The 27,060-nt window shown below is 36.8% G+C and overlaps 1 protein-coding gene across 1 annotated transcript; it reads left to right on the top strand.

The window, feature by feature from the left end:
* The first annotated feature begins 64 nt into the window (after positions 1 to 64).
* On the top strand, positions 65 to 26,132 carry LOC105054295 (uncharacterized). Its single transcript, XM_010935793.4, has 13 exons — positions 65 to 288; positions 455 to 613; positions 3,759 to 4,010; positions 4,140 to 4,259; positions 10,968 to 11,048; positions 11,558 to 11,650; positions 12,098 to 12,193; positions 12,724 to 12,777; positions 12,859 to 13,062; positions 17,353 to 17,478; positions 21,301 to 21,366; positions 24,750 to 25,049; positions 25,243 to 26,132. Exons 1-13 carry the CDS (start codon positions 226 to 228, stop codon positions 25,708 to 25,710), a joined length of 2,082 nt encoding a protein of 693 aa, XP_010934095.3. The 5' UTR covers positions 65 to 225; the 3' UTR covers positions 25,711 to 26,132.
* Positions 26,133 to 27,060: the final 928 nt, after the last annotated feature.

Below are 27,060 nucleotides of genomic sequence, written 5' to 3'. Positions count from 1 at the left end.
CCGCCCCCCAAAATCCCACCCAACAAAAAAAAAAAAAAAGGAAAAAAAATCTGACGCCGTTGGTTCTTCCCACCGCCTTCTTTCACGGAGTCTATCGTGCTTCCGAGCTAGGGCTTTGCCCATCTCTCTTTTGAGACAGGAATCAGAAGAGGAAGCGGGAGTGATCAACAATCAGAGCTACCTTCTCTTGCTCTCCTCCGTTGCCTTCATAACGCCGGAGGAGGGATGAGGAAGCGCGATCTCGGGATCCTCCTTCTCGCCGCCTTCGCCATCTTCTTCTCCCTCCAGGTACTCAATCTTCCAGCTCCTTCCGTTCCTTCTTTGTCCGTCTTCTTCTCCTCCTCGACCTTCTTGGTTTGCGAATTGTGTTAATGTTCCAACGGTCTTGAATTCCTTCGGGAATTGAACTCCCAATGCCGGTTTTCGTTTCTTTTTTTTTCTTTGTTACCCCCAGCATGGAGGTGATTTTTCCTTCAAGGAGGCGTGGTTCCATCTCTCCGATGAATACCCGATCAGATATGAAGCCGAGCGTCTCCCGCCGCCGATCGTGGCTGATCTGAACGGTGACGGAAAGAAAGAAGTCCTCGTGGCGACACACGATGCAAAAATTCAGGTGGGCTAGCTTTTGATTGCCTATGGCAACCTGGAAGTATGAAATTACTTCAAAATTTGAACTGATGATATTGTCTATTTGGTCATGGTTGTTTCTCTCTTTCTTTCTTTTTAAGCTCATTGCGGATTTTTGAGGCCTGAATTGTAGGGCAAGTTTACAAGGAATTGCTGTAGAGCCAAGCTATCAACTCAGACAATGGTGTATGTGTCGTTGGATCAAAATTATGGGAAGAAACAGATTTTTAAAAAAAAAATATATTTAATGTGAAAGAAGTAGGCTATATAGAAACGTTCGCGGTTTAACACTGGATAGTAGTTTGCTGTAGTTATTATTATCAGGTCAAGGCTGCTCATGTTTTGGCATCCAATCTGAAATTTGTATTCAATGCTAATTCCTAGGTTTTGAGCAAACTTTGATTTTGTTTTTTTCCACTATTCCTCCAAGCTTGAAATTTTGTTTTTGATGACTTGTGTTTGTCATGGAGATTTTCAAGAAAAGATTAAAAAATGATGATGTTGTTTTTGATTTTTCTAAATTACTACTCTATATTTACACTGGTACTGTTAACCAAGTATTGGTGTTGATGCTTTTGCTCGTGCATCTTTTATTGGTATTTAAGCTTGACACTGCTTGCTTCTATTGACCTAAACTTTGACTAGTGTTGCCTAAACATTGAAGCCTAAAAGTTTTTAGGTGACATGTGGTATTAGAATCATGTATATGACTCTTTGAAACCCTTTTCTCTTCAAGGAAATTTAGTCAGTTTGAGAATTTGATTTGCTGGGCATGGTTAAAAGTAACAGGGAGAGGAACAAGAGAAAGATGAAACAAAAAGAAGCATATGAAGATGAGGTAAAAGAGGAAGATAAATGTATCTGATTTGCTATTTCGTGAATAACTACTTCATGCTAGAGATGAGGAGAGTGAATGCTGCACTTGCCTTTGGGATTTTGATGCAAAAGATATCTGTTTGATGGCCATTGGGTCACATGTACAGCAAAAGCTTACGCAGGAGCTGCTTTTTCATGTGTCTCGTTGTGAGCCTAGATTCTCCATCTCTTCTTCTTTTTTCATAATGCATTGATATGGTGATATCCATGCATGGTGTGTGTTGGGTATGTGTCTCCATGTATCGATCATATGCTGTAGAACATGGAAGTTAATCAATTATCCATTATGAATGTTCAAGTCAACGTTCGAACGCTCAGTCTCGGCCTGGTCTAGGGAGTTTTTGTTTCAACAAAGGCTGTTTTGAAAGCTTCCCTCCAAGTCTTAGAGTTTTAGCAAATAAGAAACTCAAAATCTTTTTTAAAAAAGAAGCCAAGAAAAAGTTATTTTGCAATATTTTAGAGTATTTTGTGTAGTTTTGACGATTTCAGGCTAAAGTTGGTACTGAGTATGAGTGAAAACTCGAGCATATGGACATTCTGGACGGCAAAAATATATTTATATGGAATATTTATTTCTTGAACTTTTGTTATTAAAAAATTCATCATATTTGGGAAATATGAATCCTTATGTTGCCTACGAAATTCAAGTCCTTTTGCTTCATCTCTTTGTAGAGCTCACAAATATATCAAATGTAGGTATTCTTTCTCATGTAAGCATACTAAATCAAATGCTTGTAGTTACATGGCAGTATATTTGCTTTAGATAAAAATATTATTCTTGTAAAATGTGTTGTATTGAGTTGTTTGCAATAATCTTTGTAATGTACAATAACAAAGACCTTCTTAGAGGGCTTGGTTCATTAAGGCTCATGTTTATGATCTATCCTTCTTTTACCTCAAGGGAGAACAAGAAGGAACAAAAGGGAAACCATTGAAAGTTGGTACTGTATAACCTACATGCTTAAATAAAGGGAAAAAAACCACAGTATGATGTCAAAGACTAATAGTTTTAAAAAAAGCATCTATAATTAATTTTGGTCAAAATTGATTTAAATGATCAATATTTTATTGAAACCAATTAGTTTCTGTTGAAATTGGTGGAAATTGCCAAAACTGACTAAAACCTAGAACTAGTGTTGGTTTTCCTTTGGTCTCTCAGCTGGAACCGATCCCCAAATGGATCGGTTTTGAGAGAAACTTAAGACCTTGGCACAGATTAAAGGAAAACAACAATGAATAATGGTGTCAAAAAATTACTCTGGTACATTAGAATGATGGTCAGAGTGGTATATTCTGAAGGGAAAAGAAGGGGGCGTACCACATGAATGAATTCTGTTATGTAGCTCAAGTTCTTAAGCCTGGAATCTTCTATATTATCCAAAATGTGGAATTCCCTTATGTGGATACATGAAATTGCATATTCCATTCAATTGCTTATCCTATTGATAGATTATACCGATCCACAGCTTTTTGTATAAGAAATAACTGGTCAGGTAGCTTCTTTCATTCTGCGATCTCTGTCATTTAAGACTTTATTCTGTCTACTTCTCATAAGGATCATGTCTTGCTGAAAGTATGAACTGAAAGTTCCATAATCGTAGTTAGTTTCAGAGCAAGTTTACATGCATATGCCAACTTTACTTTTTTGCATCATTTGGGGCTTAAATATGGGGTAAGGTAATCATATTTGCCTTTATATCTAAAATTTTGCAAATTTATTGTTGTATATCTAACCACAAGCAATTTTTTGTCTATGTTCTTATGCATATATTCTAGCATAAGATCAAATTTGAGTACCCCTAGGAGAAATATCACTGATTACAAAATGTATTAAAAATTTATCACTACATAAATGATTATGAATGCTAGCATAACCAACATGACTCGTAACATAGTAGGGGAATACCGAGGCAGTCTATTGCCTGAGTCTTAAATTGGAACCACGCCACCTTTTAAAACCTGTTTGTTCAATTTGTTTCGTTGACTGTGTTCTATAGAATCACAAGTTGCAAAACTAGGCTTTGATTTATCTACAGTTTTTACTGTGCTTGTGACATGCAATGGGATTGTATGATTGCCATTGTTATATAAATGTTTTATTATGCTGCCTCCTGATGTCTTCAAATCAATTAAACGTTTTTCCTTTCTTGTTTCTTTATTTCGTTCTTTCGTTCTGTACGTGACCCTGACAATATGTGTTCCCCAGCCTTTGTGCTTGTCTTTCATATGTAGAACACTATTTTCTTACTCTGCAGGTTTTGGGGCCCCACAGCGGACGTGTGGATGAAGGATTTATGGAAGCACGAGTGCTAGCTGAGGTGTCCTTGCTGCCAGATAAGATCCGCATATCATCTGGGAGACATCCTGTTGCAATGGCTGCAGGTGTTGTTGATCGCTCGTATAAGCATGGGGAAATAAAGAAGCAGGTTTTAGTTGTTGTCACATCAGGCTGGTCAGTCATGTGTTTTGATCACAACCTCAAAAAGCTATGGGAAAATAATTTACAGGTAAAATAGATGTTCAGTTCTTTTATGTTAGTATTCAAAATATTCTAGATGTGATTGTTGATTTTCCTTACTGTCAACAAGTCTTTTATAATCTTTTTGTATGCACTTAATCTTTTTAGTTTTTGGCAGGAGGATTTTCCTCATGGTGCTCACCATAGGGAGATAGCTATATCGATAAGCAATTATACGCTGAAGCATGGGGATGCTGGATTAATTATTGTAGGAGGGAGGATGGAAATGCAACCCCATGTATGTTGCTTACTTATTTTCGTCATCTTTTAAAACATTGTATGATGAACATCAGTATCACCTTATATAAAGGCTTTCCTTGGTAGGTGAAGTCTTAATACATTATCACAAATTGATTATAACTCCAATAATGTTTTCTTGTGCCCTGATGAAGTTTGGTTGATTTTGAATTTGAATTTCAATAGCTTGCTAATTATTGTGAACAGTTAGTATATTCTTGCTTCTGATGATTACATTTCATATTTCTAAATACTTCTCACTCAAAAATCTAATCTTTCATATATGTTTGTTTATTTCTCTGCTTAGACAATATTAGGCTTGTGGTGTGGCAGTTATTTAATGTGTTATAGATGATGTTGCTGCAGAGAGCTATGATGGTAGTGCTAGCCAAGGTTTTAAATCCCATGAGACAGAGGTGTCTCGGTATCTCTAGGAACGGGACGGTCCACCGTCCCGTCCCGTCCCGTCCCGTTCTTTCCCGATAGTTGTCCCGATCATGCATCCTGGTAGCTATCCTCCTTTTCTCTCCCCTTCTTTCATTTCTTTCCTTTTTTTTCTTTTTTGCCTTCATTTCTTTCTTTTCTTCTATCTTCCTTTCTTTTCTTTTCTTTTTGTTTCATTTTCTTATCCTTTCCTTTTTTTTCCTTTTTCTTATTCTCTCTTTCCTTTTTTTGTTTGTTCTTCATTTTTCTTCTTCTTTCCTTTCACTTTTTTTTTTCTTTCTTTATCTTCCTTTCTTTCTTCTCTTTTTCTTCTTCTGTCCCTGTATGAATTGGTTTCGGAGTCCCAACTCCGTCCCAGTCTTGTTTTCTCATAGGAACGGGACGGGATGGTCGGGATGCCCCCCATCCCACTGGGACATAAAACCTTGGTGCTAGCAGCGCTAGTGCCAACCTTGGTTGTCATGGCATAGGCATTGCTGGAGTGTAACATGCGTATGGTTCAGGAGCAACAATCGCGACCTAGTATCACGAACAGTAAATATTTCGATATGTCCTTTGCTGATAGTGGTTGATATAATGTCTCACCAAAAAAAAAAGCCACAATATTTTGAAACAAAGACCTAAAATTTTTGGATAACCCTTTGAGCTGTCATTCAATAACATTAAGCAACATTTTGGTGTTTGAACATGAGATATATGAGCAGGTCACGGAAACTGAACATAGCTTAAAATATGTTTAGGGAATGCATGCACAAATTCTACGGTTCAGCTAACAAAACTGAGTAGGTGTTACATGGAATAGACACATCTCAAATCCTCATAGGAGTTGAAGATGAGTTGGATTATGGTTAAGGGTTATTTATGCTACTTTTAGTCAAGTCAAAGTTGGTAAAAATTTTAATTTAAGGGTTCATAGTTTGTTTTCTTGCTATTATAAGTTCTACACAAAAATGTAAACTAGTCCCATTTTGTAAATTTTTAATATTTACTTTAAGTTCAATAAAGTTTGTGGCTTTAGATATATTCTTTTCCACATATATTTATGGTTGAGTTCCAAACCATTCACCTTCTTCTCATCCTTCTACTCTCTCCCCCCTCTGCTGTGCCCCCTCTCCCCCTGTCTTGGGATATGTTTCTATGATACACTTGTTATACTGGACCTTTTGGATGAGTATATAATTACATGTTGGTTCAATGAATATGATGGATTAGCTGATTTATTGCGGTGAGAAACTAATTAATTTTTATGGTTAGATTGTGTATGATCATGGATGCCCAATCAGCACAAGCTAAACAACTATTAACAATTTAGGCTTTGATTTATTGTTGTTAATCTTGGCATTTAGACACATGGCACATACCGTTTGTCTTTGTATTCAATGATGGTTTAGAGCAAGATTTGCTGCCTTGGTACCATACCCCGTACCGGTATCATTCTATTACAGTGTTAGTATATGATATGATATGGTACGGTTCGGTACGGTGTACTGATATGGTATGATACACGTTTGTACCAGATGGTATGGGATGGTACGTCAAACACTGGTCTAGAGAGTGGCGAACCACGCTTACATCGGCACAGTTTTACATGGTGATGTACAAGGATTTAGATCCTAGCGAGATGTCATGTGGGACATTGAGACGGGATACCATCTCATGTGTCGGGACAGAGTTGTCCAGCTAGTGTCCCAGCATCCCGATTGGGATGTCTTGAGATATCCGTTGTCCTAAATGTCAGGACAGGATGGGATGGAGGTGCATTTCATTTCATAAAAAAATTGGGACAGTCTCGTCTTACGGGATTTAAACTCTTGGTGATGTGGTTAAGATTGCCAATGGGCTAGGCCTAGGCTGAGTAAATCCAGATGTTTAATAGGTTTGGCCCAAATCATTAGAATATTAGGCCCATGAGTGGACCCTTTAGCAGCCCCCTGATGTGATTGACAATGTATAAGGCATTGTTACATTTGCATGTAAGCTTGCAATATGATTTTGATATTTTTGTTGTGATGAAAGATCTGTAACATATACTCACACCCATGGTTTGCCATACCACCTGTTATTGTGTGTACCATACTGGTACCATATACCGTTATGCTATCTTATACCATATTGACACTTAGTATGCTGTCTCGTACTGTATCGAACTATGTACCGACACTGTAATAAGATGATATTGGTATGGGATCCGATACCGAGATGGTGAACCTTGCTCACAACTATATATATATATATATAGATATATGTATGTATGTATGTATGTATGTATGGATGGATTTGTAGTAATTTATATCATAAAAGTTAAACTTCCATGAGTTTTGGATGGTTTTGGAGTTAGCTGGACATGCACCAAATTCATACTTTATATTGATTTAATAACCATGTCTCAAGCTGTTTTTGAGATTGTAATATGATATTCTGCTATATTGATTGGTTGCATATGATAGCATGCATAGATATAAGTCATTTGAGCTCTGTCAGAATTTTAATTAGGAAACCTAAATTTGTCTTCTAATTATTAGACTTTTTGTGCTATGAGATGAGAAAAATTTTTGAATTCTGTAAATGTTGCAATTGTTTCAGAAAATCATAAACTTGTATATTGTAGAATTGCATGTTGGAAACTTAACTCGACAGAATAATATGCTGAAATATTCACAATTCATTTGTGAAAGCAAGCGTGATATTTCTGATGAACATAGGAATATACAATGCCACCATTTTCTAAACAGCACAAGAAGCTCTAGGAGAGTAGCTTTGTAGTTGAATTGAAACTTAAATTCAGAAAAGTTGTTACAGTATGAGCACAGACGCCCATCTCAGCATGTCAACCATCCATGTCAACTGTCAAGGAACTCAACCATGTCCATAACAGACAGTAATAACTTGAACAGCCTCAGGATGCCAACAATGTAGATCCTAGTTCTCCTTGGATCTCGAAGTGTGTGATCTTGTTTCTGATCTGGAGATTGATGCTTGGCTTTCATGCTCTTAGCAGCAGGAAACTTCTAAGGTAACAAACCCCCTTTGAAAACTCCTTGGGAAGTTGAATTGGCGCCCACAAACTAAGTGATTGTTTACCTATAGTGTTTTAAATTATCTGCTTCTTCTCACTCCTACCTGCATCTGTCTGGCTTTTATATTTAGCAACTAAGTTGATTCATCTTGTACTAAAACATCTTATTTTCTGCCCTCTCATCATCCCTTAAGGGCCTCTACTCCCTTGGAGCATCGTTAGTAATTTTGTTTTTTTTTTGGGAAATAGATAAATCATGTGTCACGTCGGGTGACTCTTGATGATTGTTGAATTACCTTGGTCTTTTGATGCTTTACCTTCTCTTGGTGGCTAGGAGGGTTATATTTAATTACTTTGTCAGATTACTTTTTACCTTAGCAGCCAAAGTCTTGTATATAGGGTGACACACCTGCTTCAAAATCTTCTAGAATCTCAAACGTGTACCTGCTTCCCAAGCACTTCCTTATTAAAGGTATTTCTAAATTATTCACTTCTTGGGATCCGTCCCTGCAATTGCTCTCAATTTTGACAACGATGCTTTATAGACATGCTAAGCAACTCTTTCATGCAAATTTCCTAACTACCCAACTCCTATGAGAACTTTATGCTCTAGGATGTACTCTAACTTTGGTTGAAATCTAATCATTGTGCAGTGTTATGCTCTCATGGAAAATCATGATCATTTGGTCTTAGAAATCGGACGAAGTGCACCTGGTGTTGTTGTCATTGTTATATATGTAGATTATAATATTATCCTCAGCAGCAGTAACAACCTTAAGAGGTTTGAGAGGTACCTCCAAAAAAAAAAATTCCATTCCAGGTGTAGGATCTTTGGCATGGTGTTATTACCATACAACTACACACACGCACGCGCGCGTGCACGTCTATGTACATGTGTGTATGTGTGTATTCATTGGAGCGAGCTAGGTTAAAGAAGGGGATTATGCTGTAAATGGTTAAGCGTTAGAGTTTTCTAATGAATTTGTTTGCTTGATACCCATTTCAAGGATTTAGATCTCAGCAAGACGTTTCGTGAGAAATCGGGATGGGGTACCATCTCATATGTTGGAACAGGGCGTTCCATTAGTGTCCCAACGTTCCGGTCGGGATGTCATGGGACATGCTCTATCCCAAGTATCGGGACAGAGTGGGACGGTGGCACGTCCCCTTCCATAGCAAAATCAGGACAGCCCCATCCCACGAAATTTAAAACCTTGGCCCAATTAATGCAAACACATCTGGGTCCAAATATCTAGTTGCTGGTGGATCAGCAAGATTTTCTTGCTGATCAGAGACCAGACAATTATATTTCTTTCCTATTGAGCTAGCCAGGATGAAGAAGATTTATTCGGTCCATAGTGAAGTTTTAGAACTTTTGAAAGAAAATGTTTGCTTGATGCTCATTTAGTGTACAGACGTATGGGTTCAAATACCTAGTTGGTGATGGGTATAAGTCATTATTGGCAGGTTCATTGTAGAAAACCAGTAAAAGATGAGGGCATATGCATGTGGCTGAATGTGAACATGTATGTGGAAGGTCTTATTTTTAATGCTTCACTTGAAAATATATGTTGAAAGCAGGTTGCCATTCTTTCAGACTGCAAGAAACTTCATGGTTCATGTATGGTAAGGCTTTTTTATGTAGATTGTTGTTTCATCAAATAGGTGGAAATCTGACATTGTTTGTCATGAGAAACTAGTTTGCTAGCTGACATCTTGACCAAATGTTTTGGGTAATCTCGGTTGTACTCTTATGTTAACCTGATTAAGAATTGGTAGTGTGCTTAACTTGAGGGAGGGTTGCATCCCTCCCCCTCCCTTGTTTTGTGGATAAACTTGCACTTGTGACCTTGATTTGCGAAGCAGTCACTAGCCATGGCTTGTTCATGGGTTAACACATTATATGTGGATATAGGAGTCACTGTGACACTTATGATAGAGATTCTCAATCAATCATAAAGCTGATCAAGCACCAAACAAATTTGAAGCACTGTTTTGACAGCTTATTTTCTGAGTCTTGGGTCTTTTCTTTCCTATCATCTGAATCTTCTCCTTTCTCCTTGCTATGTTTGTTTGATGATTTCCTGAATTTTTTTCTTTCAATGAACGTGGACAACTTGAAACTTCTGAAGTGGAGTTACATTAGAGAAAGACAATACAATAGAGAAAGCTTCAGAGCACTCACTGCTTTTAACAATCCCATCAACTTCCTAAGTTCTCTCTGCTTCTTCTTTTCATATAATCAGGGTATGGGAGGAACCATTTGCAAGTAGCTGATTGCAACAATCCTTGTATTCTGTGATTGTATTAGCATGAAGCTTACTGTGAATAATTTTTTTGGCAATTATGATCTATTTGTTTTAATTTTAGGTACAAATGGGAACTTGAAACTGTCTTGTATGCTTGTTGAGAATTTTGGAGCTAATTAAGTATGGTTTCTAACTTTCACTGAAACTTGTGTCTCTATTTGCTGCAAGTGGAACTTGGCAGTATTTGTTTGAAGATCATTATCATTTAGTTGTGGGTCTAATTTCTTAAATGGCAACAAGTGCCATATGGTATGAAATTTGGGAAAGCCACAAATTCGTAAAATGATACTGGCAAGACCATTCAATTGAGGAAAACATTTCTTTGAAAATCAAATCAAATAAATCTAAATATTTTTTTGTTCAATGTTTTGGTATATGAGAATGCAAGTATAAGCTATGGGCCTGTGAATATTTCAAATGCTTCATGTACTGTATCTAATATTACTACCAAAGGCACAAGATATTATTCATAATGCTATGGGAAGTTCCACTTTCACCAAAATGTGTAAAGAAACATTACATAATTAATTTGATAGCTGAAACACAAAAAACAATGCCTCATTAGTTTGGATCTATTGGATTTGTTACAATGGAGTGGTAAATAGGCTTCAATGACGAATTTTTTGTTTCCATTTTCAGGTATCATCATTCATTCTTTGCTTCTAATAAATCTAGGAAGTTGCAATTTCTTATTTCGATACCCTTTTGTATGTTCATTGTCAGATCTACTTACCGGACTAAATAAAATATGTGCTAGAGTGCTGATGAACCTTTTATTCTGATTTAGACATTCTACTATTTTTTTCATTCTTGTAATACAAAGAACTGTCTTTATTTCATAATTTGTTTCGTGTTCATTTTGTTGCCTTCTATTTAACTTTGTCCTTTCACAATTATTTTATTTCTGAAGGGTAGTTTTTTAACTTGTCATATTTCATAGAACTCTATTGATCTGTTTGAGGAAACCATGATGTTGGATAAAGATGGTGAGATGCACCGAAGAAGTGCTAATGAAAAAGAGGTATGCATCTTATTTCTCTTTTCGGCAATGAGATTTTTACAACATTATTATGTTATTTTCTTCTTGCATAATAGAATTTACTGTCATGCAATAGTACGTTGTGGAAAATTCTGAATGATGATGTCAACAGGCCTTAAAAATGATTTGCAAACATGATTGGAGATAATGTAGGTAATGGATGTGGAATATATATTATTTTCATGTCCAGTGGATCTATTTAATTGCATAATTTTTTGTTTAGTTGTCACCAATTTCTTAATACCCTTTTTATCATTTTTTTATATAATTAATTTTATGGTCATGTTAATCTTCTAACAAAGATGAAGCAGGCTGACTTTCCTTCTCATGAATGTTAGTGTCAATTTTGGATAATGTCAATTTGTTTATAAATTCTTTCTTATTGCAATCAATAGTATTATTTATGGCATTTTCTTACATTATTTTCTATATGAAAAAAAATTATAATGCGGATCTAACTTTCTTTGTACTGAATCTTATTTTTTATTCAGACCCCTGGATCTGGTACTGTAGACCTACGCCATTTTGTATTTTATGCTTTTGCTGGTCGGTCTGGCATACCACGGTGGCATAGAAAAAATGAAGTAAGCTCATTTTCTATTAATATCCACTCCTTTTTTACCTCCAGAATATAACACAAGTCATCGCAAAAGTCATTAATTATGTTAACTTGCTGAAACCAATAAAAAGTGTTTGTTCTTTTTCATCCATGCATTTTCTTTAGTTATCGTATCATGTAGGTTTTATCGAGCATGTTAACAATTGATAAGGTAGCATGGCTCAATCCATATCCAAGTTATTAAATTATTGATGTGCTTAACTTGGAGATAATATTCCTAGTATTGATGCATTGCTTCTTCATGCATCCTAGTTTCTTTTTTTTTTTTTTTTTTGCTGATTACTGATGTCTTAGAAGTAGCAAAGCGCTCTTTATTTGCAACATTTCATATGATGTTTTTTAGTCTTTTTTTTAATAAACAAATTTCACTATGTTTGAGTCTCTACTAATTTTATACTGTTTATCATTGTAGAATATCCAGTTGCAACCCTTGGATGCAACACAATTGATTCCACAACATAATTACAAGCTTGATGTTCATGCTATGAATGCTCGTCATCCTGGAGAGGTATGATTTTGCATGTTGGAAAATCATCTAGCAAGTAGCGGTTTGTTTTGTTACCAAAAAAAAGGTAGCAGTTTGTTTTGAACACATAGTAAATTTATCTGTATCATGTTAGCATTTAGTTGATAAAGCAAGATTTATTTTGGCCTGTATCCTTGTATGAGTTGGTATGTGTGCTGCACTTGAATGACATGCACATTCTTGTGAGCACACAGACGTGCAGTTGCTGGACCCATGGAAGTGTATGAATCTGCAAAATCACATTTTACTCTAAAATATCATATACTGAGCGTGAGTTAAGATGTAAAGATGGCAAATGATTTTAGATAACTTTCATGCTTCACTTTGATGGCTGAAGTTTATATTTGTTATTTTACTCCTTTATGCATTTGGTTATGAATTTAATCCTGTCTCCAGTGAATAAGTAGGTAGTTTACATAGCTGTAAAAAAAAAAGAAATTTGGTCGCCCACCTGGCTGCTAGTAGCTCAAATATGTACAAAAGAAGCTTAATGTGTTTATGTTGATTTGCAGCTTGAATGTAGAGAATTTAGAGAATCAATTCTTGGAGTCATGCCACATCATTGGGTAATAACAAACTCCTTTTGTCTCCTAGTTTTCACAAGGGAAGAAAAGTATCAGCTCATTCTGCAATGATTTTGTCATCAGGAGAGGCGGGAAGATACTTCTTTACAACTGGCACACTTCAAAAGGCATAAAAGGAAAATATTGAAGAAAATGCCTGGGAAAGTTACTACAAGTCCTTTCCATAAACCTGTTGAACACAATCCACCTGGGAAGGATTCATCTAATAAAATTGCGAATGTGATTGGCAAAGCTGCGGATTATGCTGGCTCAGCGAAAGCCAAAAAGGTACAACTTATGCTTAAGTTTATGTACTGTATCAAATTATATTTTGCTTGATATTTCTGTATAACAATCATCGAGGCAATAAACTTATCCTTGTTGTATCAAAAACAAGATCAACCTATATGTCATCCAAGAACTGCCATAGTGTAGTGGTTCATCGTATTTTTGTTTGCATGCATGACATGCCTCTCTCTATCTCTATCTCTATATATGTATATGTAAGTTTGTATGCACATACTGAATCCAGCACAAACTGACCCTTATTGACCTGTCCAAAACCAAATTATCCAACCCTTGTTGAAGATTGATAGACATCTGAGCTGGGAGGTAATGTTTCTCTTTAATACTCTAGGATTACTTTTCTTCTGAGTTCTGAGTGCCTTTTTCCTGTTGCATGATTGGAAAAAAATGGTGGTATCTAGATTTTTATTCAATGTTTCATTTTGCTCTTTAAGCAATATGATGTCAGGCTACCATAACATTTTAATTTTATACATCTTGTTATCAACAAGGTTTAGATTGTATGGCTATGGATGCCATCAACCATTGGGCCAATGCTTAGCGGCAAAACAAGAGAACCAAAGAGTGTTTCTTGCTTGTTAACCTGTTTTGAAGGGGGCAAGAACAGAACCCTTATTAAGGTGTTTTTGGGCATCTTTTATTTGAGATACAATGAATACAAATATCTTTTGAACTTCATCCCCTGCTTGCATTTGGATGAATCCATCATTACTAAGCTTCTTGTAACATATCCAAAGAGCATGATAAGTGAAATGAAAATGAATAAGGTTGGCTGGCTAGACTCATCATTATGTGAGTTCTTGAGGCCAAATATATTTTTTGGTATAGAAAACAACTTTCGTATACAAAAATGGAAAATATTTTAGTGATTGTCTTTTAGAATGGGTTCCATGTGTTTGTTTTCTAATGTGGTAATTCTTGTTATGATACGGTTTGAATCACTGTATCTTGGGGTGCTTATGCTATAAATGTGGCATGCTAACTTTTGAAGTTCTGAGCCCAGCAAGCTGGTACCTTCCTCCCCAAGTGAGAGGTCTCAAATTCAAACTTGAGTGGGGGTGAGTAACTAGTAACTACCATATCTCAAAATTCTCTCTCTCTCTCTCTCTCAAAAAAAAAAAAAAAAAAAAAAAAAAAAAACTTTAGAAGGTGTGGCTATGGCTCAATGGTTGCACTGGAGGATGTTTTCCATTTGTGATGTTTCCCCAATTGTTTGGCACATGTATGTTGTAAACCATTCCTTCATGGCACTGTTGTCATAGGTGGCCACCTAAGCACCTAGAGAGTCCTGCTTAGGCTCTTGGTGCTTTCCCAGATACCAGGCAAGGCAGCCATCCAAGTGCCTAATTTCAGCACCTAGATAGGAGCCTAGCCACCTTTTGACTGCTTTTCTACGAGGTAGGCACCTGTTTATGGTATTTTATCACTTGGAATTCTTCATGTTTCTTCATAAATATTTATGATCTAGTACTTTGTGTATATCTAATGTCTATGTTGTTTTATTCAGGTAAATTCATTGAATCAGATATATATTTTCTGATTATTTCATTATACAAGGCCATAATATAATTTTTCTTAATTTTCGGGGATTTTTTTTTTGTTACTCCAAATGCTTGCCTGGCTGCTTAATTGTCCTGCCTAGGCATTTCATTGGGCCATCACCTGGTGGAACCACTTAGGTGTTTTAACTTTTAACAACCTCGCAGTGTGGTTGTTGGTGCTGCACTCTCCTTTATTCTTTACAAAATAATAGGAAAAAAACTTTAGAAGATGTTGAAACTTGAAAGAAACTAAACGATTGTTGTGTTGATTTAATTTGCAGATTTCCTGATGTTGTGCGATGGGTGGAATACTTAATGATCAGCTTTAGATAATCACATATACATAGATTTGAATCATTTGACCACTTAAAGGTTACCTAATTGGGAAGTGAAGTGGAACAAATGATTGATTTGGTGTTTAGATAGACACATAGGAGTAAGGACAAACTGGGAAAACAAGAGTTGTTATGCGAAGCTCTGCTTTCCTGTTGTTGTCAACCTTCATCTAAACGTCTACTATGAGTGGATCCATCTGCAATAGATTTTAATCTTAAGTGAAAATATTGTGGTACATTGTTATTATGGGATGATTCACCATTGCCATTGTGATACACTGCGCATCCCATTATAGGAATCACCCCAGGGAACATAAATTGGTTGCATTGCAAAAAGGTGACGAATGAAGCTATTGAAGTGCCCTAGGATAGGTAAAAAGTGTTAGCATTAGCAGTGACAAAGGCAGAAGCCAAGAGGTGTTGAAATTAGGGTTGGAGGTCTGCAACTAGTAGGCCTGTTTATTGATTTGAGCAGCTTGAGCTTGGGTTGAGCATATCTTGAATAAGCTCGAGTCAAGCTGAATTTAAATATAATTGAGCCAAGCTTGAATCTGATTCATAGTTTCAAAATTAATTTCAAGCCAAGATTGAAAATAACCTGGCTCGATAAGGCTTGAGAACTTGATCATCTGTGTTATGATATATACGTTAGCAAGAACTGGTTCAAATCCAACAACTGACCCTGTAATCAATCATTGAATGAAGCTTAAACCGAGCTTGAAGTGAGGTTGAGTCAAGCTTTAACTGAGCTTGATTCAAGCTTGAATTCAGCCTGAACCAAGTTTGAATCACGCTAGAACCAAACTTAATTGAAACTTGATACATGCTTTAATTGATTTCAACTCAATAAATGTTATCATGCCCCTCAAAATAGGCTCGAGTTCGGCTTTGTTTGATATTAGGCTTGATTTTGGATTGATCAAATACAAACAATTCAAGTTTGATCTCTATTTTCAAGCTTAAGCTTGACCAGACCTAGCTCGATCAAGCACACTTGTAGTAACTAGGAGGAATGTAAGCAGGCAGAGCTATCTTTAGATTAATGGATGGATCTGTGATAGTCATTGTGGGGGAGGACAAGTTCTTTTGACTTATGGGAGCTTAAGAGTCACTAGGTGTGGAAAACAAGTATGTTAGATTTGTATATGCGGTGCCTAGAATTAATTGATGCATTTTCGCTTGGATCCAGAGAGGAAATGATGTAGCTCTGGTTGTGAGGGCTGGTTGTTAATGGTGGATGGGAGCACTAACAAATTCTCTGTGCTGTCTGATCTGATTAGATGTTAAATTTTGCTGAATTGATGGAAGCCAAGAAAAGATGACCTCGAGATTGGATTGGCCAGAAGAGCCTCAAAGTTTATCCCCAGATTTCTGAAATATGCAGTTATTACCAGTTGACCTGGAATAAGCAGCTACAGTACCAGGAGATACTTCACAACAGAAGGAATAAAAGGGGTATGGCTCATCACGTCAGATGGTCAGCTTGGCCATAGACATGTATTTCTGTTGCTTCTTTGAAATCTTGACAAAGCATTTACTCTTCTATCCTTCTTAATAGTACAGTGTCTGGGCTTGGCCTTGTAATTTGTCAACAGGTTCTGAATCTGATCAAGTAGATCAGGTCTAAGTAAGAAATTTCTCATTTTGAGATCTTTCTGACTCATGGACTTACATGCAATGCAGTATATGCAATTGGTAAATAATAATTTTTGATGTCTCAGGCATAAGCATACACAATTGCTTCTGATAGTTAATTGAGTTCAGGTTGATCTTAAGTCCTATGAGTTGTAAGTGGATTAGTGTTATTCGGCAATTATCCACTTTGAGGATTTGTAGCATTTAGGAGATATACTTGTGGTAGGTTTTTTTTTTAGCTCCTTGTACATGTCCTTCTTAAGCATCTGATTCTGATGTGCTTATGCATATTTTGGAATTATTCACTTTGTTTTCATAAATTGATTTCATCGTCTGCTATGTTGGCTTGAAAAGTAGATACTTTATGTTACTCTTTTCGGAATATGAGCTTTAAAACTTTTGTATATACGAACTGCTTTTTAATATTAAAGATTTTTCACCAATTTTTGCCTTTTGGACTTATAGGTTGTTGAATTGTTCTGTAGGATCCTATTTTTATTCTTGAACTAGTATTAGTTTTTTTTGAAATACATATCTTGTCTAATGGCTTCAAATTTTGTGGGTCCTTGGACAAGATTACTTCTTATAAATTCTTTGATTGATATGGAATTTGTGCCAGCTTTAATGCTATTGCATTTGCAACTAAATGGTTGGATCCTTCTACTCTGCAAGTTATTCTTTTGTCCTCCTCTCCAATCACTTGTGGAATTTAATTGCTGGGCTGGCAACCTACTCCTAACTTGCTTGATATATGTTTACAGAGGTCACTTTACATCCCTACTATAACAAATCATACTCAAGTTTGGTGGGTTCCAAATGTAGTCGTTGCACATCAGAAGGAAGGAATAGAGGCTGTTCATCTGGCATCTGGCCGCACCATTTGCAAGGTATACCAAAATCTGGCTGTTTGATTATATTTTATTTTATATTTCCACCATTTGGAAGGTATACCATCATCTTTTTGTTTGATTATGTTTTCATATTTCCATAAACGGTCGTGGAATTAATGTCGATTGTTGAGGGAATCATGATTTTGATCTTTGGTTTCCTTTTCTTTTTCTTATACATTGGTTCTAGCAATGCTGAAGGCTGGGATAATGTTGCAGTTCTCATTAGAGAAAAATTATTTGATAAACTAAAGTAGTGGTTGAGTGTTTAAATAAAAAGAAACTTGTTGTGCTGGATGAATCCCAGTTCTAATCTTCGTAAGGAAAGCATTGAAAAACGTAGTTTAAGTACTTCTAATGTAGTTTCTCAAATACAAGCAAATTATGTAGGCTTTCAGCTAAACTTATTTAGAGACATGAGAGAGCATGTGGGAGGACCTATCAGGCATGTGTTGAATCCCATATCAGTAGTACATTGAGGTCTTAGGTACATAAGTAAGGCCAAGGACATACCTTTGGGTTAGCCTCTTTAGGGAAAACCTATGTTGTTTTAAATGATTTTAGAGCTAACCAAGACCTTGACCCATGTGTGGTAGGGGATATTGCCACACAGATTTTTTTTGGGACTAACCATGAGCCAATCATGGTGTTTGTGATTGGACCCTTCTCTTAGAAGTCATGCTAGGGCTTAAACTGGGAGGAATGTCTATCTTGGGTATATAAACAGGGCTAAGGATTTCAAATAATATTTGTTGGCTAGCCTTTTTTTGATGTGTATGGCAGGCAATATTGTAACAAGGAACTTTTTGAGGCTGACCATGAGCTGATCATGGTGTTTGTGATTGGACCCTTCTCTTGGAAGTCATGCTAGGGCTTAAAGTAGGAGTGTCTGTCTTGGGTACATAAGCAGGGCCAAGGATGCTAAATAATACTTTTTGGCTAGCTTTTTTAGCAAAGGTCCCAAGCCTCATAGCATGGCTGTCATGGTGGTCATAGGCAGGAGAGTAAATTAGATGGTTATAGCATTGTGTTGCATCTGCTTTCCTAGTTAACAAGGAGAACGGGGAGAAATAATGGAGGGAGAGAGATAATAGATCAGGGGGCTTTTAATAATTATTAGAAGACAGTTTAGGGGATGTAGAAGTGATGCTGCAGACCGCTGGAAAAGCAAAGCTCTGAATGCAGGTTGATCCTTGTTCTATGGTACTTGGCACATGGTAGCTTGCCTATATGAGGGTCCCCCTTCTTTCTTTTTTTTTTTTTTGCTTTTTAGCAAGGGCTATATGAGGATCTTTTTGGCAAATAGGATCATAATTGGGTAATATAGCTTAATCAGTGAAGGATATGCAACACTTTGCTCTTTCTAGTTTTGCTCATACAAGAACATGTCATTATTTCATACTAGATAATCCTCAAGAGATCCAATATATGTATTTTTAAAATCAAAACTGAATTAAAAAGGGGAGTGAGGAGAGGAATTTAGAGAATTTCTAGCATTGAAAATAACTGGAAATCAAGCACATGGTTAATGACTTTTCACATGATTTTGGAATAGGAGGTCCATGAGAACTTATGAACAAGAATCAAGGTTTCATTTGTTGTTCTTATCCTAAATTTGGGTGAGAAAAGGATTGATTCAAATGAAACAATGGAAGCTACACATAGGGGAATAATAATTCAAATTCTTTTTGAGTAGTTATTATACGATTATTACTTTGAACAGCATGTGTGCATGGTATGTTGAACTTCTTGTATAAGGGTATGACCAATCACTTGTACTATTCATTTATCCACTAAAACTCTGGATCAAGCATATCCTGAAACTACTTCTAAGTTAACCAGATCTTTGAGTTTTGTTTTCACCAAAGAAGGTGGAATATCTGATTACGATGCCTTCTTATGATAGAAGATTGACCTGGTTATTGTGATTTTTGTGTTTGTGCTGTTCAATTTTATATGTTTGAAATAGCATAAAATGAAAAATAGTATCTATTATCATGGTCAACAGACCGTAACTAGAACTCAAATAGCCCTCTACTAGTAGTTCATTTAAAGGATCATGGTCAACAACCCCAACTCCATCCATTTGGAGACTACTGTGATTGTCTTATATCATTGATTCATGTCAAAAACTACATCCGTGTCAATACTAGCAATTATGTAACATTTATCATAACCAAGCATGTAGAGTTGCTGAGTTCTTCCCTTAATTTCTAGATTTCCCTCTTAGGACCTTTTCTCTCTTCATATTGGGGCCATTCTTGTCTTGTGCATCTTCATATAATTTTTACATGGTGTAACTCCAATGCTTCTATATATCTACATTTTTTTTTTCTGATTTCATCTTTGTAACTTTCATATTATATACTTGTCTCTTCATTATTGCCCATTATCTAACCAAAGCATGCACTCTTATTTGTTATTGTTATTCGTTCTCTGTAGTTTCACCATTATGTGATAATCATACAACATTCCTAGCATATACCAAATCCTATATTCTTCTTTATATATATATATATGTATGTATGATTCATTTGTATATCAAGTCGATGAAAATGAAAGGAATCACCATGGTTTATATTTCTGTAGTCAACTTTGACCACCCCAATTTCATCTTCATTTGCTTCATTGAGCAAGATATATTCATCGCAGGGTCCATAAACATAATTAGGCAGTTCATTTACCTAATTATGTTTATGGACCTTGCGATGAATATATCTTGTTGCTCAATGAAGCAAATGAAGATGAAATTGGGGTGGTCAAAGTTGACTACAGAAATATAAACCATTGTGATTCCTTTCATTTTCATTATATTTATATTCCTTCATTTGTATATCAAGTCGATGAAAATGAAAGGAATCACCATGGTTTATATTTCTGTACTCAACTTTGACCACCACAATTTCATCTTCATTTGCTTCATTGAGCAAGATATATTCATTGCAGGGTCCATAAACATAATTAGGAAGTTCATTTACCATAAGTTGAGATAGTCATCACTAACAAAGAGTCTTATGAGTTCCATTTGTTTGCTATCTAAATTTGTCATTCCAGTTAGTAGATCTTTACTCGATGGGTTGTGATAATCATTATACCATGCCATCTTGCTGTTTACTTCATGATTATACATCTTATGGCCTCTGGTCCATAAGTCTATCGCTGTTTTTACTTTTATTTCAAAATTTCACTTATGATACGTCTTAAGTTTGGAAGTTTGTCCATTACCTCATAACATGGTTCACTTTACCAACTCGTACTACTGGGTACCGAGCATACCTATTGTACTGATGAGGTATCGGAATGGTAGCGAGGCTTGATATGGTGTAGAGGCTGAATTGGTCTGTACTGGTTGGAACCAACTGCTCTCTGCCTGGTAACTGTTGTACCAACCTGTATGGCTCAGTTTCAGGCAGCACTGCAGTGAGGCATTCAAAATAACATGAGCTGTTAACAAAATAACGTGCTTAGTCTGGTTTTATTTGTAATTGTTAATAATCGCATTCAAAATGTGGTTATTACGCCTTATATATGTTGTTAAATGTTGCAAGAAGGGTAAACTTATTTTTCATTCTCTCTGTGATAATTTAAAAGTTTCTATATGCTGGCAGCAGTGACCAAAAAGTAATTGAAATTAACACGTGGCTTTTTATTAAATAATGGAACTTTTTTTTTTTGAATAGATATTTACTTAGATAAGCATCACAGTAGCAACAGTGCACACTTTTTATTTTGGACCAGCTAGTCCCAGACTTTCTATAATATGCTAGTATCATCACATTATTTAGACCTGATCAGAATTTTATTTCCTGTATCTATTGTCAGCTTCATCTACTAGAAGGTGGCCTTCATGCTGATATTAATGGAGATGGCGTTTTAGATCATGTTCAGGTTCACCCATCTTCCCAAGTTGTTATTCTTTGTGATTATGTGTAGAATGTTATACCTTTGCTGGTAACAATATTGTGAAACTCCACTTCTGAGCAGCAATGCATTTATGATTAACCATAGTTGTTAGTTAAATTGGTCGAACAGTTAAAGACAGTTCAGAGTTTCAGATACTGCAACTCAAGGTTTTTAATATTTTACTTCTTTTCTGTACTTTGGTTGACCAAATTCCCTTTTCCAGTTCTACATGAAGCTAGTAGATAGGAGCAAAAACAACCAGAGTGGGTGTTCAAAGTAGTGTCCATTATCAATATCAAATGCTTGGAGTGCCTTAAACATATCCCTTATGTCATGAATCTGCAGGCACATGCATAGACAAACACACTACCGCATAGACATATGTGATGCACGTGGGTTTGAGATGATATGTTAAATTTTTATAAATGAAATTTGTAGATATCAATCATCATTAGTGGTGAATATCATTGATATATTAAAGGGTATGGAAATGATATCAAACTTTTTTGAAACAAATTTTGATATTTATTAAAAGAATTATTCTTGTACCTATGCATTCAAGATCATAAAAATAATCAAAAAAAATAGTTCACTGAAATAATATGATAATGTTAGCAAAAACAATTATCTTTTTATGTATTACTTTCTAAGAATGATAGATATTATATAATAGAAATATTATAATCAATGTTCGCGGACTCGGTACCAAAATCCATGCCGGTTGTTGGCTAGTACGGTATGGTACCATACCATACCGTACTGATAATAAAAAAATAAAAAAATCCCACCCAACAATATATAAAAAAAAAATCGGACCAAACTGGGCTCGAACCATACCGAACTGCTCGGTATTGGATGGTTCGGGCCGATATCGTACCGAACCGATCGATTCGATCCGGTTCAGACCATTTTTCGAAAATTCAGTCTGAATCGGATTGGTTTTCCGTCGGTATGGGGTGTACTGGTCGGTTTAGGCCAGTATAGAATACCAAGATTATAACATTCCATGTGAATCCACATAATTTTTGGTCTTCTGTGGGCCTTCTAGGGGGATTAGGTTGGGTTGTCCTTGTTCCAATTGAGTTCAACTTGGCCTTGTCAGACTAAGGCAGGCAAGATTGGAATATGTGTAATTAGGCTGGCCTGGTATGGATAAAAGCCCTGAGTAAATCAAGCTAGGTCAACTTGATGTGGACTTGCCTAGGTTGTTCTAGTGTTGCCCAGGCCAATCAAGATCAAGTTGGACCATCTTGGAATTGCTTGAGCTAATCCAACTTAGTATGGGTCAGGTAGCACAGATGTAGCTGCACAGGATCTCTACTCTCGTATTGAAATGGGGCTGACATTTGTTGATTATGTTGTGAATTGATGGGAGCCCAAGCTTATCCATCATCTTCTTTCTTTTTGCCATAATGAAGAAGGGAAAACCTAACTTACAATCACACCCTTTCTTGAGGTAACTACAAGCCATGTCTCCAATCTGTCACCTTTGGGGCCTGTTTGTGAAAATCCCAAGAGATCCGCTGGATGGGCCAAAGAGAGTGTGGAGGGTGAATGGAAGGAGACAGAAAGGGAGATGGAGAGCGCAGGGTGTCATGGGGCCAGATCCCTCAGGATTATAAAAAAAAAAAGAAAAAAAGATCGTGAATGCTTTCCTTTCGTGCTCTCTCTTGGCCCATCCTCCCTGATCTCTTAGGATTTTCTGAAACAGTTCCTCATCAGAGTTTGATTAATGTTGGCAGGCTGTTCAGAGACATGACAGCTGGTGACAAACTATTGTGAGGGAGCACATGTTCATAATTGCATATTTGCATTTAAAAATGTTTCTGAAGGATCTCTTTCTCCTTTCTTGTTCATGTTGCGACAATGTAGAGGGAAGGAGAATTAGGTGTTTGGGTTTCCTACGAGCAATTTAATATATTGGATCTATTCACAGAGATATGTATTTCATGAAGGATTTAATGAACAAAGAGCTGGAGAGAGAGAGAATGCATGGAGGAGAAAGAATCTTGTGAGTAGTTTACAAGTTGAGTCACAGTCCATGATTTGCGATTTTCATTATTATGTGTACATGCATACATACACACATACGTTAGTTGATAAATGTGGTGCAATTAGAGCCTACTTCCTGTTTGCTGGAGCCTTGATACCACCTGCCTGCCTGCTACTCGCCTGATTGCATGTGAGTCAGGATATCTGAAGCCCAAGCCCCACCAAGCGCACATACATACAGATAAAGGAGACCTTTGCGTTTAGAGCATTCATGATGGTCATTTGTTTGGGGGATGAATGCTAGAAAGGCTTCAAAGATTTAAGGATGCTATTTGTGGTAGAAAGATGAATATCAATACAAATAAGAACTAGTCAAGTTGGTGCAAAATCAAAAGAGATTGAATAATAGGTGAAGCAAATCAAAGATCACCTTGCAAGCATATCCAATTGGAGTGACATCGTTTGGGAAAGATGTAGCTTTGAAACTGACATGAGAAGTAATGTTTTTTGAAATAACAATCAATGGAACAAAGTAGTGAAATTGCGACTAGAATCCATTGAGATGCTAAAGAGAAATGTTGCTGCTGCAGTTGTGTAAGAGATTTTGATGATAGAATGCTGGATTTGATGTGGCTCGCTCCCAAAATTTAGATCTTCCAGATAACAGGATCTACTTTCTGATTAGTATCATGGCAAGGATAAGCTGGATTTGGCTAGTCTTGGTAAAATGGTGCCAATTGTGGTGCATTAGTTGTCCTCCTGAGCAGATAGAACCAGTTGTGGAGTTTCTCACAGAAGAGTGGGTTGTCAGTCCCTAAAGCTTTGCCAGTGGTCTTGGGACCAAGATTGTAGGCTTTGATACCTTGGTGTTTGGAAAGCAAGCGTTGAGAGAGGAGGTATATTAATCTTTATATACTATGCTGCCAAATATAAAAACATATGATACTTGGATGAGGTGTGCATGTCACCACGTATGCCGTGTATGCATATGCAAAGAGTGTACAAATTCATGTAAAGATCAAGAATTCATTTATGGACAGCAAATAGGACTTGTTATGTTGCAATCTCAACCTTCTTTAGAAAAGCTTATATGACTAAATTTTATTTTTCCTTGACATTTTTCCCCTTTCTTCAATAAATTTTTAGAAATCTTTTCCTTGTATAATTGTTCATCGGAATGCTTAGCAAATGAAGATTCCTACATCTGGCACTCAGTTGTCAGGACAAGGCTCAGTGGTTATTGTTATCTGTTCCTCTTATGATAACGTGTATGAGCTTTAGCCTTGTCATCCACTGAAGGAATTTGCTACTTCAATTTGATTTATTAAGCAGTTATTGCAGGAGCATGATATTCAGTAATTGTGTCCTGATTATAGGTTGTTGGAGGAAATGGAGCTGAGCAGACTGTGGTAAGCGGTTCTATGGAAGTGTTGAAACCTTGTTGGGCAGTTGCTACATCAGGTGTGCCAGTACGAGAGCAACTCTTCAATGCTTCTATCTGTCATCATCATCATTTCAATATATTCCAGCATGGAGACTTCGCAAGAAGCTTTGGTAGGACTGCTGATACAGGTAGTTTAGAGGTGGCAACACCTATACTTGTACGCAGAGATGATGGGCATAAGCATCGGAAAGGAAGCCATGGCGATGTTGTCTTTCTGACAAATCGAGGAGAGGTTTGTATCTAGTCTGATTTCCATCATTGCATATGCAGATAAATTAGAGCTAAAATGAAGCTAGGCACAATTACCAATTTATGCATAAGAAAACTCCTCTAATGGTTGCTTATCTGGTTATTGATGCATAAAAATAGCTACAATTACCCTATGCATTTAATGGCTCACCGCTTTTTTCCCCCATAATTTGTAGGTTACCTCTTACTCCCCAGGCTTGCATGGTCATGATGCCACGTGGAGATGGCAACTCTCAACTGGTGCAACTTGGTCCAATCTTCCATCTCCATCTGGAATGATGGAAAATGTGGTGGTTCCCACTCTGAAGGCTTTCCCTCTGCTGGTGCATGATAATAAAGAGGTCATAATTGCAGCTGGTGATCAAGAGGCAGTAGTGATATCTCCAGGAGGCAGCATACTTACTTCAATCGAGTTGCCCGGGCCTCCTACTCATGTGCTGGTCTTAGAGGATTTTTCTGGTGATGGTCTAACTGATGTTATTCTCGTAACGTCCGGGGGAGTTTATGGTTTCATACAGTCTAGGCAGCCCGGAGCCCTGTTTTTTAGCACCCTTGTTGGTTGCCTGATAGTTATCATGGGAGTCCTGTTTGTTTCCCAGCACCTGAACTCCATTAACAAGGGCAAACCTAGAGGCTCCCACTGATTATAGGCCTATAGTCTCCTCATAGTGAAGGTACCCATTACTTTGTTCCCCTGGCTTGGAAAACAAACAGAGGCTAGACGAAACAAGGGCAACATGACATGGATATCTGTTAGATGTAGTGAATCAAACAATCAGGTTAAACAATCAGCTTACCTTGAGATTTAATCCTAGTTGGATTATGTTGTTCCAGGGAAAATTAGTGAAACTGTTTATATGTTTAATAGAACTCAACTTTTGTCTGCTTTTTCTGCATTGTGCTACAAAATGGTTACCGGGGGGCTGCTCGTTTTCATGATCTCGTGTATTTGCGTCATCCATGTCTTGTATTTGTTATCAATGATCTTTTGGTACTGTAATTCTCACAACAATATGTTACAATTCTTAAATATAAAAATAGGAGCAACCAACATTTGCACCTGAAAGCCACTTGATTGTTTATTTAGTGGGAGACCACTACTGCAAATTGGTGGTGAATGAAGATTCGGCAAAGATCAGGTGTGGACCATCTGGGTCATTTTCTATCACTTTTGGCCTCTATACAACTGGTGAGCTACAGTACTTTGATTGTCGTTTATCTCAATTTGTCGTGAATGACCGGGCATAGATCACCATCCGCTGGTCAGTGTTGCATGATGAGCAGGGAACCTCAAAATTAGAAATGAAGCCCTTGTGTAGGTGATCCCTCGTCCTCTGTTATTTACTGGCAAATCATATAAAAGTCCACAGCCATAGAGAGAAGCGTCCTGATAAGCATCTAATGGGCACGAGATTGTTAAATAATGGCGTACGCTGGATTTGCTCAAACTCAAGCTGGTGTCTGCTTGCGACCTCTTCCTGTGGCGAAAAAGGATTAGGGAGGGAAATTTTTCCTTGTTTCTCCTTTGCTTGTCTACCCTGGGGCCACAGTTCCAACATTAGAAGCAGGACAATATTCTTGCTTTTTCGTCATATTTGGGTCCTTTAACGAATCCTCTAGGATACCCTTTGGTAGATTTGATTCAATTCTTTCTTGAATAATACAAGGTTCTTTCTCCTCTTGAACACATTTTTGGCGCCATCCGTCTTTTTTCACTTATCCTGCTCTTCTCCCTTGAGTCGTATCTTTTAATTCTTCGTAGAACTTGAGAATTCTTACAATCAGAATAAAGAACTCGAGAATTCTTATTTTGCAACACTTGCTCGGTTATTTCTTATTTATTCTCTGCGAGTCTTCACCTATCGGTCGTAATGACCCTGAATTGATTGGTTAGAAAATCAGAAATCTTTGGATTTTTTTTTATTTAGTAGTTAGAATAATGTGTAATCAAACTTATGATTAAGTAATTTTATGGTCTTTGTTCATCATGATGA

This window comes from Elaeis guineensis, chromosome 11 (assembly GCF_000442705.2).
Source record: "Elaeis guineensis isolate ETL-2024a chromosome 11, EG11, whole genome shotgun sequence".
Classification (NCBI taxonomy): domain Eukaryota; kingdom Viridiplantae; phylum Streptophyta; class Magnoliopsida; order Arecales; family Arecaceae; genus Elaeis; species Elaeis guineensis.
This window is presented reverse-complemented; position numbering and strand designations above follow the sequence as displayed.